We start from the raw sequence: 15,575 nt of genomic DNA, 5'->3' as shown, positions 1-15,575 counted from the left end.
ATTGATGACACATCATTTTGTTTGTTAAGTTGATAAAAATTTAGTATGTCTAACATTATTCATAAATATTAGCATTTTACCGTTAGAGTGTAGCTAGTTTGGTTCATATCTTACAGGTGTCACATAATTAGCCTCGCTATTATGTGTTTGTTAAAGTGTCATATGCATATGGTGACACGTATCACAAGACTGATAAATCTAATTACGTATCGTTGAATTACAGTTAGTGTGACACACGCCTACCCGCAATGTTCATTTGGACTTCGAATCGAGTTGGGTTGGCCAACACCTGGAAGGTGACGAAACCATAAAGTGTAGTGTAGTGTAGTGGAAAATGTGAATAAATTTAACCTAAAAGTGCCTAAATATAAGAGTGCATTGTGAGCGGGAATGAACCCATTTCACATGTGATGTCAAAGCATAAGTAAAGTATAGTAGAGTGGATTGAGAATCATACCATCGAAGGTAATCTCCAATACCAAGATTTGCCACGAATCCTCGTCGATAAGAAAGCTCAGCTATTAAAACCTGGAGGGGCAAAAAACAAGGGTGAGTGGGCTTGAAAATAATGTTTTATAAAATCATTTCTGAAAACATTGTAACCCCTCGCCATAAAACAAGTATAGTTTCCAAAATATACTTACTACGTATAGTATAAAAATCCTTACCGTAGCTTGCAAAATCTCAAGAATTCATTACGGCACAATATCTTGTAACTATGGGCAACACATCTAAAATCACAAAATCTCAACAGTAATATAAGTAAAATTTGGTGCTCAATCAATCTACTAGCACACCAGTCGGAGTCGCCTAATGCGACTTGTATAACTGAACATATTGCTCATCAATCTATGTTAGCATACGAGTTGAAGTCACCTAATGTGACATGTACGACAGGACTGGGTGTAATAATCAGTGTTCTAAAAATCGGCGCTACACGGTGGTCGTCCGCCCGGATTAAGCTCAAATCGGAATGTAAATCGGGGAAAAGATAAGATGGGCACCTAAGAGCAAGTCCACCCCTAAGGACTTTGTGCCAGCACCCAGCCCATTTATCCACTCCAGTGAACAGTAACAGACTCCAATGAATAGTAATAGGCCAATGCATCTCCACCCTTAAAAAAATGCGCTGGCACCTAGTGAAAAAATGCGTTGGCAACAATCTCCACCCCTACAAAATGCGCTGGCACCCAGCCCATTTAAAATATTTTTAAATTTTTTCTAAAAAAATAAAAAAATAAAATAGTTTTAATTTCGAATAGGATTTTTAACGAATCTCGTCACGCCACATGTCATTATCTGAACGTACTCTTTTGTGAATAGATTTCCGCTAAGATTTTCAACCAATCCCGATGATGAGTAGATTTTATATTATATATTTTACCCTAATCTTAGTATATTTTGGTTAATATTTTGGAAGAATTTTGATACTTTGAATTGTATTTTCAATATAGGACTTTCGACTTCCTCTGGAGAAAAACAGGACCAAATGGACGAATTTTGGAGTAATTCCAGTTGGAGGACGTTCGTGAGTCAATTAGCTTGATCGTATCAAAATTTGGGATTTTTCCACCAAGCGGTTATTTTATGACGATGAAATAAAAAGCAGTGCGCAGTGCTAGAAAATGACGTTTTCGGGCTTAAACTGCATTTTTGGAGCCCAAGATGACCTCGGATGGGTTCGTGACCTTCTGGAGAAGTGTTCAGAATATTCCAAACCTTAAATCCAGCTATATTGGGCCAGTTTTGGACTAGCTTATGGGTCAAAAACGTGGCTGTTCAGATTTTGGACGAATTTTACTATTTTAATTTAGGGTTTTTATTAATTTTAGTTTCCTAGGGTTTGTGGGGAGGCTTAGCAGATATATTGCTTGGCCGTCTACCATTTTTCTTTACGCTTTTTTTTATGCAACTTTGGAGATAGAGAGAATTGCTAGGGTTTTGGAGTTTTTCTACTTGAAGGTGTTTTCAATCCTTTTCTTAATAATATTTTCTATGATTTCAATTATGAGTATGCGTAACTAATTCCTTTTGCTAGGGCGAAACCTTGAGCCTTAGCATGAGTATGTGATTTTTATTTAATTGCTTATGATTGATTGCATGCATACTTTGAATTGTTAATCACCGGGATAAAAACTATCTAATTGTCTTAATGTCTGATCACCATTAGGATCTTTAGAAAAGTAATTTGATGCAATTTTGGTCGGAAGGTTCCCTGAAATTGACACTGGTTTCTTGTGATTAATAATTGTAATTTCTCTTAGGATGAATATCACGTCTTAAGGATTGCATGGTTTTTCAAAGGATTTTCATAAAGCATAATGAGTCTTTCATGTTTAGATTTGATCCGAACGTCCGGACGGGTTGCATGTTAGATATACGTTCTATGTTGGAGGTTCCAAGTAGAATATGAATTAGGAAAATTTAACCTTCAAAGTGGCATGTGTAGATTATAAGTAATTGGTAAAAATTCATAGGATTGCTAGGTGATGGTGGAACCCTAGTGTTTTCTTAGTTTTTTTCTCCCAAAACTGTTTTCTTTTCCTTCTAGTTTTCAATATTGCAGATTGTTTATTTTAATTAATTAATTTCGTTTTATTTTAGTTAGGTTATAATATCAACCCCCTCAATTTCTATTTTACAATAATTAATTGTTATTCGGTTAGTTTCAAATTATTTAATAATCCCTGTGGAGACGAACTTGCGAGATCCGTTTATACTACAATAACCTTGTGATTCTTGCAAGTAAAATAGGAGATTTAAGCCCGTTCACATGAGTAGTAAAAGTCCTATCACCCGACACGCCACATGTCACTTCCGTTTTACAATAATTTAGCCAAGATTTCGATAAGATTTTCAACCAATCACGTCATGCCACGTGTCATTACCCGAACGTACTATTTTGTGGATAGATTTTCGATAATATTTTCGACCAATCCCAACAAGCCACGTGTCACTTCCGGTTTACAATAATTTAGCCAAGATTTCGATAAGATTTTCAACCAATCACATAGTGCCACGTGGCATTGTCTAGAACCTCATCCTTTCTTTTTTTGTCCATATAAACCCTACATCCTTACATCCATCCTCACACCAAGCTCAATCCTTCTTTTTAGCTCAGAATCCTTATTCATCGTTTTCAAATATTGAGTTCTTATTACAATGTCTTCTTCAAGAAGAGTGTATAAACAGTCGCATGAGCAACAGAAAAGGTTTTTGGCACAACAGGCAAAATTGGCCAATCTCGAGGAATGTGGAGGTGGAGATGAGGCTTTCTTCATGGAGGAGGATAAGGATGATCACCATAGAAGGCAGAAGGCCTCACATTCCCGCCGTGTCATGGAAGCCGTGGGTCAGATAGCCAAACCAAGACGTGTTGCAAACCTTGATAGAAAAAGGGAAAAACGAGGTAAAAATCTATTGGAAGATTATTTTATTCCCAATAGCATTTTCCCTGATCATATTTTTAGACGGCGTTTTAGAATGCAACGAAATTTGTTCAACAAAATCATGAGTGATATTTGCAACCATGATCCATACTTTGTGCAAAAAGATGATGTTTTTCATGTTCTAAGTCTTATTCCCGAGCAAAAAATTACGGCATCCTTGCGAATGCTTGCATATGGAGCATATGCAGATCAAGTGGATGAAATCGCGAGGATGGGAAAAACAACTGTTCTGGAGTCCCTGATGCGGTTTTGCTCTGCAATTGAAGCCCTCTACACCAATGAGTACCTCCGAACACCCACGCCAAGGGACATATGAAGGCTTCTGAGGAAGGGTGAGATGCGAGGCTTCCCTGGCATGATTGGAAGCATCGACTGCATGCACTAGACTTGGAAAAACTGTCCAAGTGCGTGGCAAGGAGCATATGGCGACAGAAAATGAGCCAAAAGCATCATTTTGGAAGCGGTGGCTTCATTTGATACATGGATTTGGCATGCTTTTTTTGGTGTTCCAGGAGCTCAGAATGACCTAAATGTCCTTGCCCAATCCCCAGTGTTCGACAAACTGTTGCAAGGAAAATCGCCGAGATGCACATATTGGGTTAATGGTACCCAATACGAGGGATCTACTACCTTGCAGATGACATTTACCCAAGGTAGTCAACATTTGTCAAAACACTGCCACATCCACAGACTGAAAAGGAAAAACACTTTCCAAAATGTCAAGAAGGGTGTAGGAAGGATGTCGAGCGTTGTTTTGGTATCTTGCAAGCTCGTTGATAGATTATCAGGGTTGCAGCTAGAATGTTTGATGTCGAGGCTCTTCGATCCATCATGATGAAGTGTATTATTCTCCACAACATGATTGTTGAAGATGAGTATGATTATGATGCCGTCGATGAATATGAGCCGGATTCGATGAACAACTCAAGAACACGTATCACCTGTGCTCATGACCGGACCGAAGATCCAGTGCAACACGAGCCGTTGGAACGCGATGGACGTTACAATGAATTGATCGTTCAACGGTACACTGATGTGCAAGAGCCATACTGGCACATAACCCGCCAGAATGACTTGATTGAACACCAGTGGGGATTGCATGAAGGCGAAGATAATTAAAATGAGGCTTGTGATTGAAGAATAAATTGTATTTTTTTTAAGTTTATGTAATTCTATGTAGTGTGTTTTGTTTTTAAGTTTAATTTGTGAGTTTATGTAATCTTATTTCATGTCTTTAAATAAAGTACAAAAATAAATAAATAATTACATTAAAATTGCATAATAAATTAAATAAAAATAAATTAAGTTTTAAAAATAAATAAGAAATAACATAAGAAATTAAACAAAATTCAAACCTAAAAAAAGAAAAAACATAAAAATTACATAAGAAATTAAATAAAGTTCAAAAGAAAAAAGAAAGAAAAAACCTAAAAATTACATAAGAAATTAAATAAAATTCTAAAAAAATAAGAAATTACATAAAAATTATACAAAGTCTCTCGAGTTAGGATATGTGGTGCTAGGATCCTTGTTGCCATGATTTGTGTAGCTAGAACCCCCTTGACTTGTAGAAAATATTGAAATGTAGATAGTATAGAAAGTGTAGAAAATATTGAAATGTGGTGTAAAGGTGGAAGATGAGGGTTAGGTATTTATAGAAAAAAAAAAATATAACTTTTTTAAAAATTTTCTGTTTTTTTTTTTTTTTTTTCTGTTTTTTTTAATAATTTTTTATTAATTTTAATGTAGTTAATTAATTTGGACCGTTGGATTTGAAAATTTTTCAAATCCAAGAGCCAAGGAGCTGCCACGTGGCCAACGGTAATAAATCTTACCGTTGGGCCATTTTTTTTAGATTTTTTATTTATTTTTGGGGGAAAAAACGTGGACCGTTGATTTGTGATCGGACAGTCCAGTTTAAAAGTAAAATTTAAATTTTTTTTACCGTTGGAAATCCAACGGCATATAGCGCGCCACGTCGCCTCCCCGATGAGAAGTGAGTGCGCCTGCACCGCGGGCCCAACCTGTCGGCCACTCGCGCCCACGCGCGAGTCAACTGTACGCGCCTGGTGCAAAAAAAAAATTTAAATGCCGTCTCACGCCACGCTGGCGTCAGATGGACCGGGCCACGCCTTAGTCAATTTTGGACTGGGCTAGAGACTGGCATGGGCCGGGTGCCAGTCAATTGGGTCGGCTGGAGGGGATTCACTGGGGGGTGGCCTATTTTTTTGGCAGGGTGCTGGGCCAAAAGCCCTCCAGTGGACTTACTCTAAGGGGCTTGGGCGGGCGCCTAAGAGTGCTAGGCGGCGACTGGGGTGTCTAGGTGGGCCCCGAAGACTTAGGCAGTCTAGGCATGGGTGAGAAAGAAGCAACGGTAAGACTCTGTTTTAACTCTACAACTCCATGAAGAAAGCTGCTTTTCCAAGGAAGAAGAAGACACTGAGCCACACCCATGTGACAAAGCCTCATTTTTTTCAATTTTGTTTTAAATTGCTGCCTAATAAGGAAGCGCCACCTAACATCCTAATTAGTAAAAGCCTAACAAATATGGTTCTGACATAAGAAAAAACAAAGATGGCTTCACAACAAACAAAGCCCAGCCTTTATTTATTTGAAAATGAGGCCCACCAATTATTTATAACATATGGGTTAAAACTTTAAAAATATTACAAAACCAACATTTACCCTAAAATTTTATACATAAATCCATATATTCATACTTATAACTATTTAATTAATAATTGTGTTTTTTTTCTTTCTATTTTTTAAGTGTGCATAATGTCACATCCCGGCCCGGGCCCCCACCACATCCCGGGCTCGACTCCACCGTAGCACGATATTGTCCTCTTTGGGTCCCGACCAAGCCCTCACGGTTTTGTTTCTGGGAACTCACACGAGAACTTCTCAGTGGGTCACCCATCATGGGATTGCTCTCGCCCGAACTCGCTTAACTTCGAAGTTTCGATGGAATCTAAAGCTAGTGAGCTCCCGAAAGACCTCGTGCTAGGTAGAGATAGGAATATACATATAAGGCTTACAGGATCCACTCCCCTGGGCGATGTGGGATGTTACAATAATTGTCATATCCCAGCTCGGGCCCCCACCACATTTTGGGCTCAACTCCACCGTAGCACGATATTGTCTGCTTTAGGCCCCCATCACGCCCTCACGGTTTTGTTTATGGGAACTCACACGAGAACTTCCCAGTGGGTCATCCATTATGAGATTGCTCTCGCGCGAACTTGCTTAACTTCGGAGTTCCGATGGAACTCAAAGTCAATGAGCTCCCAAAATGTTTCGTGCTAGGTATAGATGGGAATATACATATAAGACTTACATGATCCACTTCCCTGGATGATGTGGGATGCTACACATAAGCACTTATATATATATATATATAGTAAATTTATTTAATTGAAATCAAGGAGGGTTGCAACAAAACCTCTTAATTGACATCTTGGTTACTAAAGATAAGTATCTTACATTACTATATTTCCTTATTTTCCTCCTATTTTGCATTTTATGTGGTTTTAAATTGTGAACTTGTTGTACATGTGTCATCCTACAATACTCCTCACTATGGTTATATGACATATATGCTTAATGTGTTTTTAAATTTTGGACTTGTTGGATACTCTTTTTGCATTTTATCATTCTTTTATTATTTGATCCATGAATTTCATACAAGTATAATTTTTTGTAAGTGTCAATATGCACTTATTTACAAGATATACAAGAAATTTACCTAAATTCGCCTAGGTGCCCGTCTAGACCCTGCCTGGCCGTCTAGGCGCTAGGCGCTAGGTGCTGGCCTGCCACCCTACTCGCGCCTAGCGTTTTTTAGAACCTTGGTAATAATATACGCTCTGGTGCTACGATCACGTGAAGACTAGCGATAATCACGATCACCTAATGCGACCTGTACGATAGGACTGGCACCTACTTGGATCTAAGACGAGTGTGTGGTGCAGAGGTGAACAAACACGTGAAAGACTGGCCCTGACCCGGGGTGCAGGAATGATAAGCAGACTACATGAATATAAGCATGCCATAATGATGCAATAATTCTAATCAACATAATAAACTTACCTACGCATCCCGTAGGATTATTTTGGCTTTTCACAATAGTACAACATCTCTTATAACATTATTTAATCATGGGATGATATGCATAAATCAGTTCAAAACCATTTGTTGAAACTATAAAGTTTATATATATACTATAAAAAGGAAAAGACCCACTCACCTGAAGTCTGCGCTACAATTCCCTAACACGAATATCGAGGCATCACGAATGATCGTCACCTAGAACAAATATCAAATCACGTCTCAGAATTCTTATTGATAAAACATGTAACTAACATGAAACAAATCCTCCAATGACGTTCTAGAATGATTTGAAACCCATTGACCAAAAGTCAACCGACCGTCAAAGGTCGACGGTAGGGTCCACAACCCTACGTAACTTGATCTGGAAGATCCACACCTCGGATTTATGATCTGTAACTTCCCAAGGGTTTCAATAAGCTTCTAGAACAACATCCTAAAGTTTCGGAACGATCCAACGGTCGGATCTCCGCCAGTTACTAAAAGTAAGTGGCGGTCAACGTTTTATTTTACGAACTTAGGAATCCAATTCGGGAAGATCCGCACTTTGGATTCCCAATCCGTCAATTCCTAATGTCCTCAAATATTACGTACTATAACTTATTAAAGTCTGGTGACGATCCAATGGTCGGATCGTGGAATCATAAAATTAACATCAGAACATCAAATTTCATACTAGGTTCAAACTATCGAACTATAACAAACGGTTATCAAATTGACATCAGAACATCAAATTTAACTCAAAAAGGTAGCGTCTGCCCATTGGCCACACACCATCACACTCGCCGCCGCACATGGCAGTCGGTCACCCCGACTAGCCGAAAAATTTAACTATTTCCCAAAATTCCCAAATTTTACACAAATGAATATCTCAATGAGTAGAGCAAGTTTTATACCTATGGCCAAGTCCAATTTGGGCGGGAAAAGCTCCAATTTGTCTCGAACCCGCCGAAAGCCCTAAAAATGGTGCACTTCAATTCGACCTCAAATCAAACTCCGACGCCCCCAAACTTTCTTCATGGAACCGAGCCAAATTCTATAAATCTAGGGGTGGAATAGGTAGGGGGAGGTCGTGGAGTGATGTTAGGGTGTTAGATGGTGTCAAACTAGCTAGAAAATCGACGGAAAACCATCAGATTCATCGCTGGAAGTCGGGTTAGGGAAAGCAGGTCACGGGTAAAGGGGAAAGGACCGAGTTCCTCTCCTTTTCTCTTCCCTCCTTTCCCTCATTTCCCTCCTTTCTTCCCTCTCTGGTTGGTCACTCTCTCTTTCTCTTCTTTTCCGATTGGCTGCCTTTCCTTTGTCTTTCCCCGTTTGGCAACACCCCTCTCTTTTATCCTCTTCTTCCGTCCACCATTCCCCTTATTTTCTATCAACTAATATTAAAATAATAATATAACAACCAAATAATGTTAACATAATAATATAATAATTATGATAAATATATAAAATAATAAATAGTAATCTTTACAAAAGTACTTTCCGGATTTGTAGTTCCGTAAAACCCATATCATAACACTGATTTCAATTCTACTTGCGCTCACGCGTTCGTATTGTCAAGTACTACTGGGATACACTAAAGAACATTTTGTAAGTCTCACTATAAGCTAGTCATCGAGAGTCAATACCCTCGCCTCTAGGGTATTTCGTCAATTCACTCATTTAAAATTAATCAAATTGTAAAAGTAGGGACGGGTTGTCACATAGGGAGTTATTGAGGTGGTTATGCAGTCATTGTACTAATAATATGGTGACATATGCTAATACAGAAACTCTAATTTTGATAAAAGATGACATATAATTCAAACGAGTCAGGAATAGACTTAAGAAGTACAAGAGGTGGAGATATCCTCATCAATTAAATCACTGATCAAGGAGGGAAGATCGTCGCAAGTGGCCATTTACCATAATGATGAAAAGATGTTGAGTCATTGCATAACAGCGTGGGTTTGAACCCTGCCCATAACTAATCTAACACCTAATCAACGAAATCTATCATTTGACCAAAAAAAAAAAAAAAGAGAGAGAAAAACATCATTCCAAGTACAATCACCTTCAGAATGCAGGGCAAAACGGGCTAGCCTATGGTATTATAAGATTTCTCAACAATTGGTATAAGGTTGAGATTTCATGGTAAAATACATTGATAAAACGAACTCTTGTAAGATTTCTCAACAATCAATATAAGACTGATGGGATGATAAATGTATACACGTAAAAGGAACTATATGTATAGATCTACAACCGTATATGTATGCAGTCTTCTTCCAACGAGGTGGTGCCAATAATTCTAAATGTTAAAAGAAGTACGGTAGGGCTGGGATGAAACCACAGGTCGATCGTATCATTAGAGGCACGGTCACATAGGTCAAACAACTTTATTCCACATGGATCGAAAAATAGACTCTGACCAAAGTTTGTTGTGGGGAATAAAAAAGAAGAAATCTTCTCGATCCTCCCCAAAAAGGAAAATATTATGCACTGTTGCTATCACTACACTGGAATTGTCACATATATACTCCACTGTCCATCGTCATAGGGTGATCCAGTGGTTATTGACGAATTCTAAGTCCGTATTTTATAACGTATGTTTTGGGTTCGATTCTCGACGCTGGTAAATCACATGAAGGTAGTCAGGAGAAGGTTGAAATGCCTCTGTGAGTCTTTCTGGCCTCCTGAAAGCGTGGACTGCCGTAGTGAAACCACCAACTGACCCCTTTTTTTATAAAATATATATATATATATATATATACACAGTCCACTGTTCAGTCAGTGGAAATGTGAATCTTGGGTAGCCTGAGAAGTTTGTCTACATTTGAAACGAATTAGCTTGTTCTACATATCATTACAGACTCCATGATTGATTATATTTTCACTTTATGTGCAACACTAGGGGACCAGGGACGGAGCCAGAAATTTCTTATAGTGGGAACAACAAAAAATAACTAAGAAAACCTTATTATAGTATGGTTATACACTATGATATTAAGGATGGTTTCAAATGATGATGTATCACAATTCCAATGTTACAAAATTTTTAATATAATAGTGGAAAGTGGCAAAGTGATGAGAAAAATATAAGTATATGATAGGCGGTAGAAGGTTTTTTTGGTTTGGATGACAGAACAAGAGCACTATTGCTCATATAATATTTGATATGGAGTATAAGTAGAATGAATGTATGCTGGATATTAGATACATATATTTTTTTCAAAGATAACCCGTGTATATTATATAATTGTAGTAGTTTGCAACTAAACAAACGAATTAGTTGAGTAGGGACATCTGACCCCTGTGAGCCTTCATTGCCTCTGTCCATGCAGGGGACGCACCTTTAAATGTTAATTCCTTTGTAAGTCTTATTGCCTCTCTTTTTTCTTTTCTGGTTGGTGTTTATGTAAATGAATTTGTTCAGGTAAGGATAGAACTTTGCTGCTGAAAAGATCATCAGCAGCCAAGTCCAGTTCTTCAGGTAATGGTCATAATGTACTTGTTTACATAATATGTATAACATAGCATATACGTTGACAGGCTTTCTACAATAAGTATGTCTGTAAAAGTCACACACATTCTATTTCTGAATTGTGATTCAACAATATCAGAACCATTTAGTTTTTAGATTTTCTTTCAAAGATTATCTATGTCAAAATTGACTAAATCGGTCGATAATCGTTTAGTTGTTTCATTATCTGCATTTGTAATATTTAAGTTATACATAACGATTCTTGTTTTTCTTTCACACTTTAGATGATAAAAGAGTATTGGATTCAGTTTATTTTTTCCCCAGGAATGACGTATAAATACAAACACCCTATTTTTCGAGGTGCATTCAGTAATCAGACTGTTTAAATTTTTAGATTCTCTTTCAAGAATTATTAATCCTAAAATCACCTAATTAAATTGTTTACTGCTTAGCTGCTTGATCATCTACATTTTCATTTCAACTTTATCTAACAAATGGTGTTTTCCTTCAACATTTTATATGATTCAACAATATTGTATTGGCATATTTTTTTTGCATGAATGATTCGTAAATGAGGACATCCTATTTTCGAGGTGTTAATAATAACAGGCTGTTCAATTTTTAGATTCTTTTTCAAGGATTATTCATGCCAAAACCAGCTAAATTAGTAACACTTAATTATCTGCATGTGTAGTTTACCTTTATCAAACACAACGTGTTTCTTCACACTTTTTATGACCAAATAATTTTTTTAATATGGATTTGATTCTTTACAAATGAGTACTATAGATGCTTCAACTGGTTAGTTGAATGTAGGAAATGGAAAAAACTATGGAAAAAACTACCAAGACAAGAAAATTTTGAGAGAAATCCTTCACTAAAACATACATATCTAACGTTTGGTTCAAATCACAATAATACATTTTTTTTTCTATCTAGGTTTTGGCAACATCATGTGGCTAAGAGTATTTGTGTAAAAGAATTTATTTTTGTTAAACATGACCCACATATTGTATGGTATCTACACAAAGTTAACCAAAAACAATAGCAAGATTCTGAGACCAACAAAAGAATTAAGAGGTCGAAAAAACTATAGGCATGTTTCAATTGAAGCACCTGGAGAATTTCAAATGCGCACGAGGAGGAAAGAATTGAAGCATGAGGTTGGCATTTCAAATTTTATTTTGCAGCTCCTTTGTTGTTGTCATGGTTTTTTTTTTTCTCTTACGTTGAAACCCTACGAACCAGTTACCAGTTCCGTGACAGAAACATGCATCACTGCCTGATTTGGTCCAACAATCCCCATGTGGCTGTGCCTACGTGGACATGCCGTTTTTAACCGCCAAACCAATTACCAAGCCGTGCGAGTCAAGCTCAATGGAAGTCGAACTGATCATATCGTACAGTGAATCTCACTCGAGGAGTCCGGGCCAGTACTAGTGCGCATACCTTTGGGATCATTGGATATGAAACTGACCCCACCTAACCACATCTTTCTTACTCGTCATCATCCTACCGTCCATCGCTTGACCCTCTGCACCTTCTCACTTTTGGTGCAGTTTTTCAAAGGGGAAGATCTCCGAATAAGTCTCATCCTAGAATCATCTCAGCAGTCGTTATGTAGTGTAGAAGAAAAATGTTTACAAGATAAAACTGTAATTTAAATGTAAGAATAAACTTTAAGTGGCACTTTACCACAATGGTAAAAAAAAATTGTGCCTTAGATTTTCAGCGTGAGTTTGAATCTCGTCGGCTTCTTAATCTAACATCTAAGGACTAATGTTATTTTCCTATAAAAAAATAAAATTAAGAATGAACTACTGCTGGTATGTAATGAGTCAAATGTTTAATTTCTTTGTCTTTTGATTATTTGCATGAACTCACTTATATATTAATAAAATACTTCTCTTATTCTAATACATACAATAATATGCAAACATGTTGCATTAGACTTTCTATACCAACATATATACCATCTCTCTACCTCTCTCTTATAAAGTACTCTACCTTTTGATTGCTCTCCCCTGTGATTCAAAGGTGGACTTGTATGTTAAAGTTCTCTCTCTCTCTCTCTCCCCTTACAAAGTACAAGTGTGAAACACTTTCATCTTCTTTACTTTCATTTTTCTCAAATCTTTTTCCTCATCACATAAAGCACTAATATGTACATACTGTACTCTCTCTCTCTCTCTCTCTCTCTCTCCACATGCTCTACACTTTTTGTTATTATAAAGGGACCATCCCTAGCTCCTTCGAAAAGCAACTACAAATTGGCACCCACTTACAAAGTGAGAGACTCAGTGAAACAGCTAACTCTCTCTGATCTTCTCACAAGCAGATCACAATGAAGCTTACTATCAGACCCTCCTCACTAGTCCCTACTCCAAAACACAAGGCAACATTCACCTGCTACACCCTCACTCAATTACCAATTGTAAACCCCAATCAGATGACCTTCACTCACAACCTTCCCAACTGGCAACAATTGCTCAATCCAGTTGACATTAGATCCCTAGCACTCACCCCTATCACCTCCATAACCACCACCACCACAACATCTACTGCCGCCTCCTCCGCCGCAGCTGCCAAACAACCCATTCGCAAAAATTGGATGGAGTACCAAGGCTTCAACAACTGGGAAGGTCTTCTCGACCCTCTAGACGCCAATTTACGTGGCGAGATTATACGGTATGGACAATTTGTCGATGCTGCATACAAGGCGTTTGACTTTGATCCGGACTCTAATTCATACGCAACATGCAAGTACTCGAAAGCCTCCTTGTTTGAAAACTCCGGGCTTCCGGGAACTGGCTACCGGATTACAAAAAATTTACGTGCCACGTCCGGCATCAAGCTTCCTAGCTGGATAGAAAAGGCTCCGAGTTGGGTCGCGACACAGTCCAGCTGGATTGGCTACATGGCGGTATGTCAAGACAAGGAGGAAATTGCAAGGCTTGGAAGACGGGACGTTGTGATTGCCTTTAGAGGTACAGCAACGTGCTTGGAGTGGCTCGAAAATCTTCGAGCAACTCTCACCCAACTCCCGTCCGTACTTAATAACTCAGGCCTGGACAACTGTGAACCAATGGTCGAAAGTGGATTTTTGAGCTTATACACTTCAGGAACCGACTTAATCCCGAGCTTGCAACAAATGGTACGCCAAGAGATTGCACGGTTGCTTCAATCCTACGGCGACGAGCCTCTCAGCATAACATTCACTGGGCACAGCCTTGGCGCCGCGCTAGCAACGCTCGCAGCGTGCGACATTAAAACTACGTTTAACCCGTCACCACTCGTCACCGTCATGTCGTTTGCCGGGCCACGTGTGGGAAACAGTAGCTTCCGCCGCAACCTGGATAAGAAGGGCGCAAAAGTTTTACGCATTGTGAACTCCGACGATGTAATAACTAAAATACCGGGTTTCGTAATCGACGACAATGAAAGGCGCCACAAGGCGTGCGATGGTGGGTTCCGAAAGGCGGTAGAGTTTCAGAACTGGATCCAGAAGAAGGTGGAGGACACGCAGTTGTCGTACGCGGAGGTTGGGAAGGAGCTCAGGTTAAGTAGCAAGGACTCGCCGTATCTGATGGGCACCAACGTGTGCACGTGTCACGAGCTCAGCACGTACCTCCACCTTGTCGACAATTTCCAGAGCTCAAAGTGTCCGTTCAAAGCCACGGCCAAGAGATTATTCAGCAAAAAACACTAATTAACTTTAACAAACCGTAGAGAGTAACAGCTGACGACATCGTTTTAGTCATCTTCTCTGTACATACGAACGTATTTCCCGCCAAATTAGGGGCAGAGGGGGTCTCAATTTTTTGTAATTACAAAACGAGAGAAATTAACTAATTAATCATTGGTTTGTGTTTGACTTTTCTAACGTCATGGAAATGAAAGTGACATTAATTGACTTATCTATTACACGGCTAGTTAGCTTAAAACGCAGCTCGGCAGTGGCGGAAATGAATCATCTCTATGCACTTTTAGTGCAGGTTTGATCTCCATTGATTTTTCTCCCTTCTAATAACTAAAAATTTAACCTACTACTGTTATCATTTGTAAAAAAAAAAATAAAAAGTTTAAAACATAAGAGAAGGACTTCAACCTAATCGGGTATCTTTATGGCTGCATTGTTTGAAATACAGCCACATTAACAGCCGTGCTTAAGTTTCTCACTTGCAAACTAGTGAAGTTGCCATGAAACCATTTTTCTTTTCCTTATGCTTTTACTCTCCCCAAAACACACAGAAATACCAGCACTTGTGCACTCACAAATTCACAGCAGGAGCAGGGGCTCTTTTTAAGGAAAACTAACAAAAAGTCCAAAAACTTCTCTTTTAACGAAAAACTCTTTTTAAAGGTATAGTAAATAATGCTAATTAAAAGTAAAAATGTGATTTTTTGTTAAAAATAAACAATATCAAAAGTATTTTATTAAAACTCTTTTCTTTTTATACGTAGACCACCGGCCCATGTTTTGGCAAGAGCAAGACTAAAACCCAAAAAGGCCAATATTGTTTGTTTCTTACTGGAGGGGCGTAGAAGACTGAAGT

The 15,575-nt window shown here is 38.3% G+C and overlaps 1 protein-coding gene across 1 annotated transcript; it reads left to right on the top strand.

Annotated features, from left to right (window-relative positions):
* The first annotated feature begins 12,992 nt into the window (after positions 1-12,992).
* LOC126611415 (phospholipase A(1) DAD1, chloroplastic-like) lies at positions 12,993-14,896 on the top strand. The gene has a single exon (XM_050279704.1). The coding sequence runs from the start codon at positions 13,364-13,366 to the stop codon at positions 14,726-14,728; it is 1,365 nt and encodes a 454-aa protein (XP_050135661.1). The 5' UTR covers positions 12,993-13,363; the 3' UTR covers positions 14,729-14,896.
* Positions 14,897-15,575: the final 679 nt, after the last annotated feature.

This window comes from Malus sylvestris, chromosome 2 (assembly GCF_916048215.2).
Source record: "Malus sylvestris chromosome 2, drMalSylv7.2, whole genome shotgun sequence".
Lineage (NCBI taxonomy): Eukaryota > Viridiplantae > Streptophyta > Magnoliopsida > Rosales > Rosaceae > Malus > Malus sylvestris.
The sequence above is the reverse complement of the archived record's forward strand: the minus strand, read 5'-3'. Positions and strand labels throughout refer to the sequence as shown.

Coding starts and splice junctions, on each gene's coding strand:
- LOC126611415 (XM_050279704.1), top strand. CDS start 13,364: ATGAAGCTTACTATCAGACCCTCCTCACTAGTCCCTACTCCAAAACAC.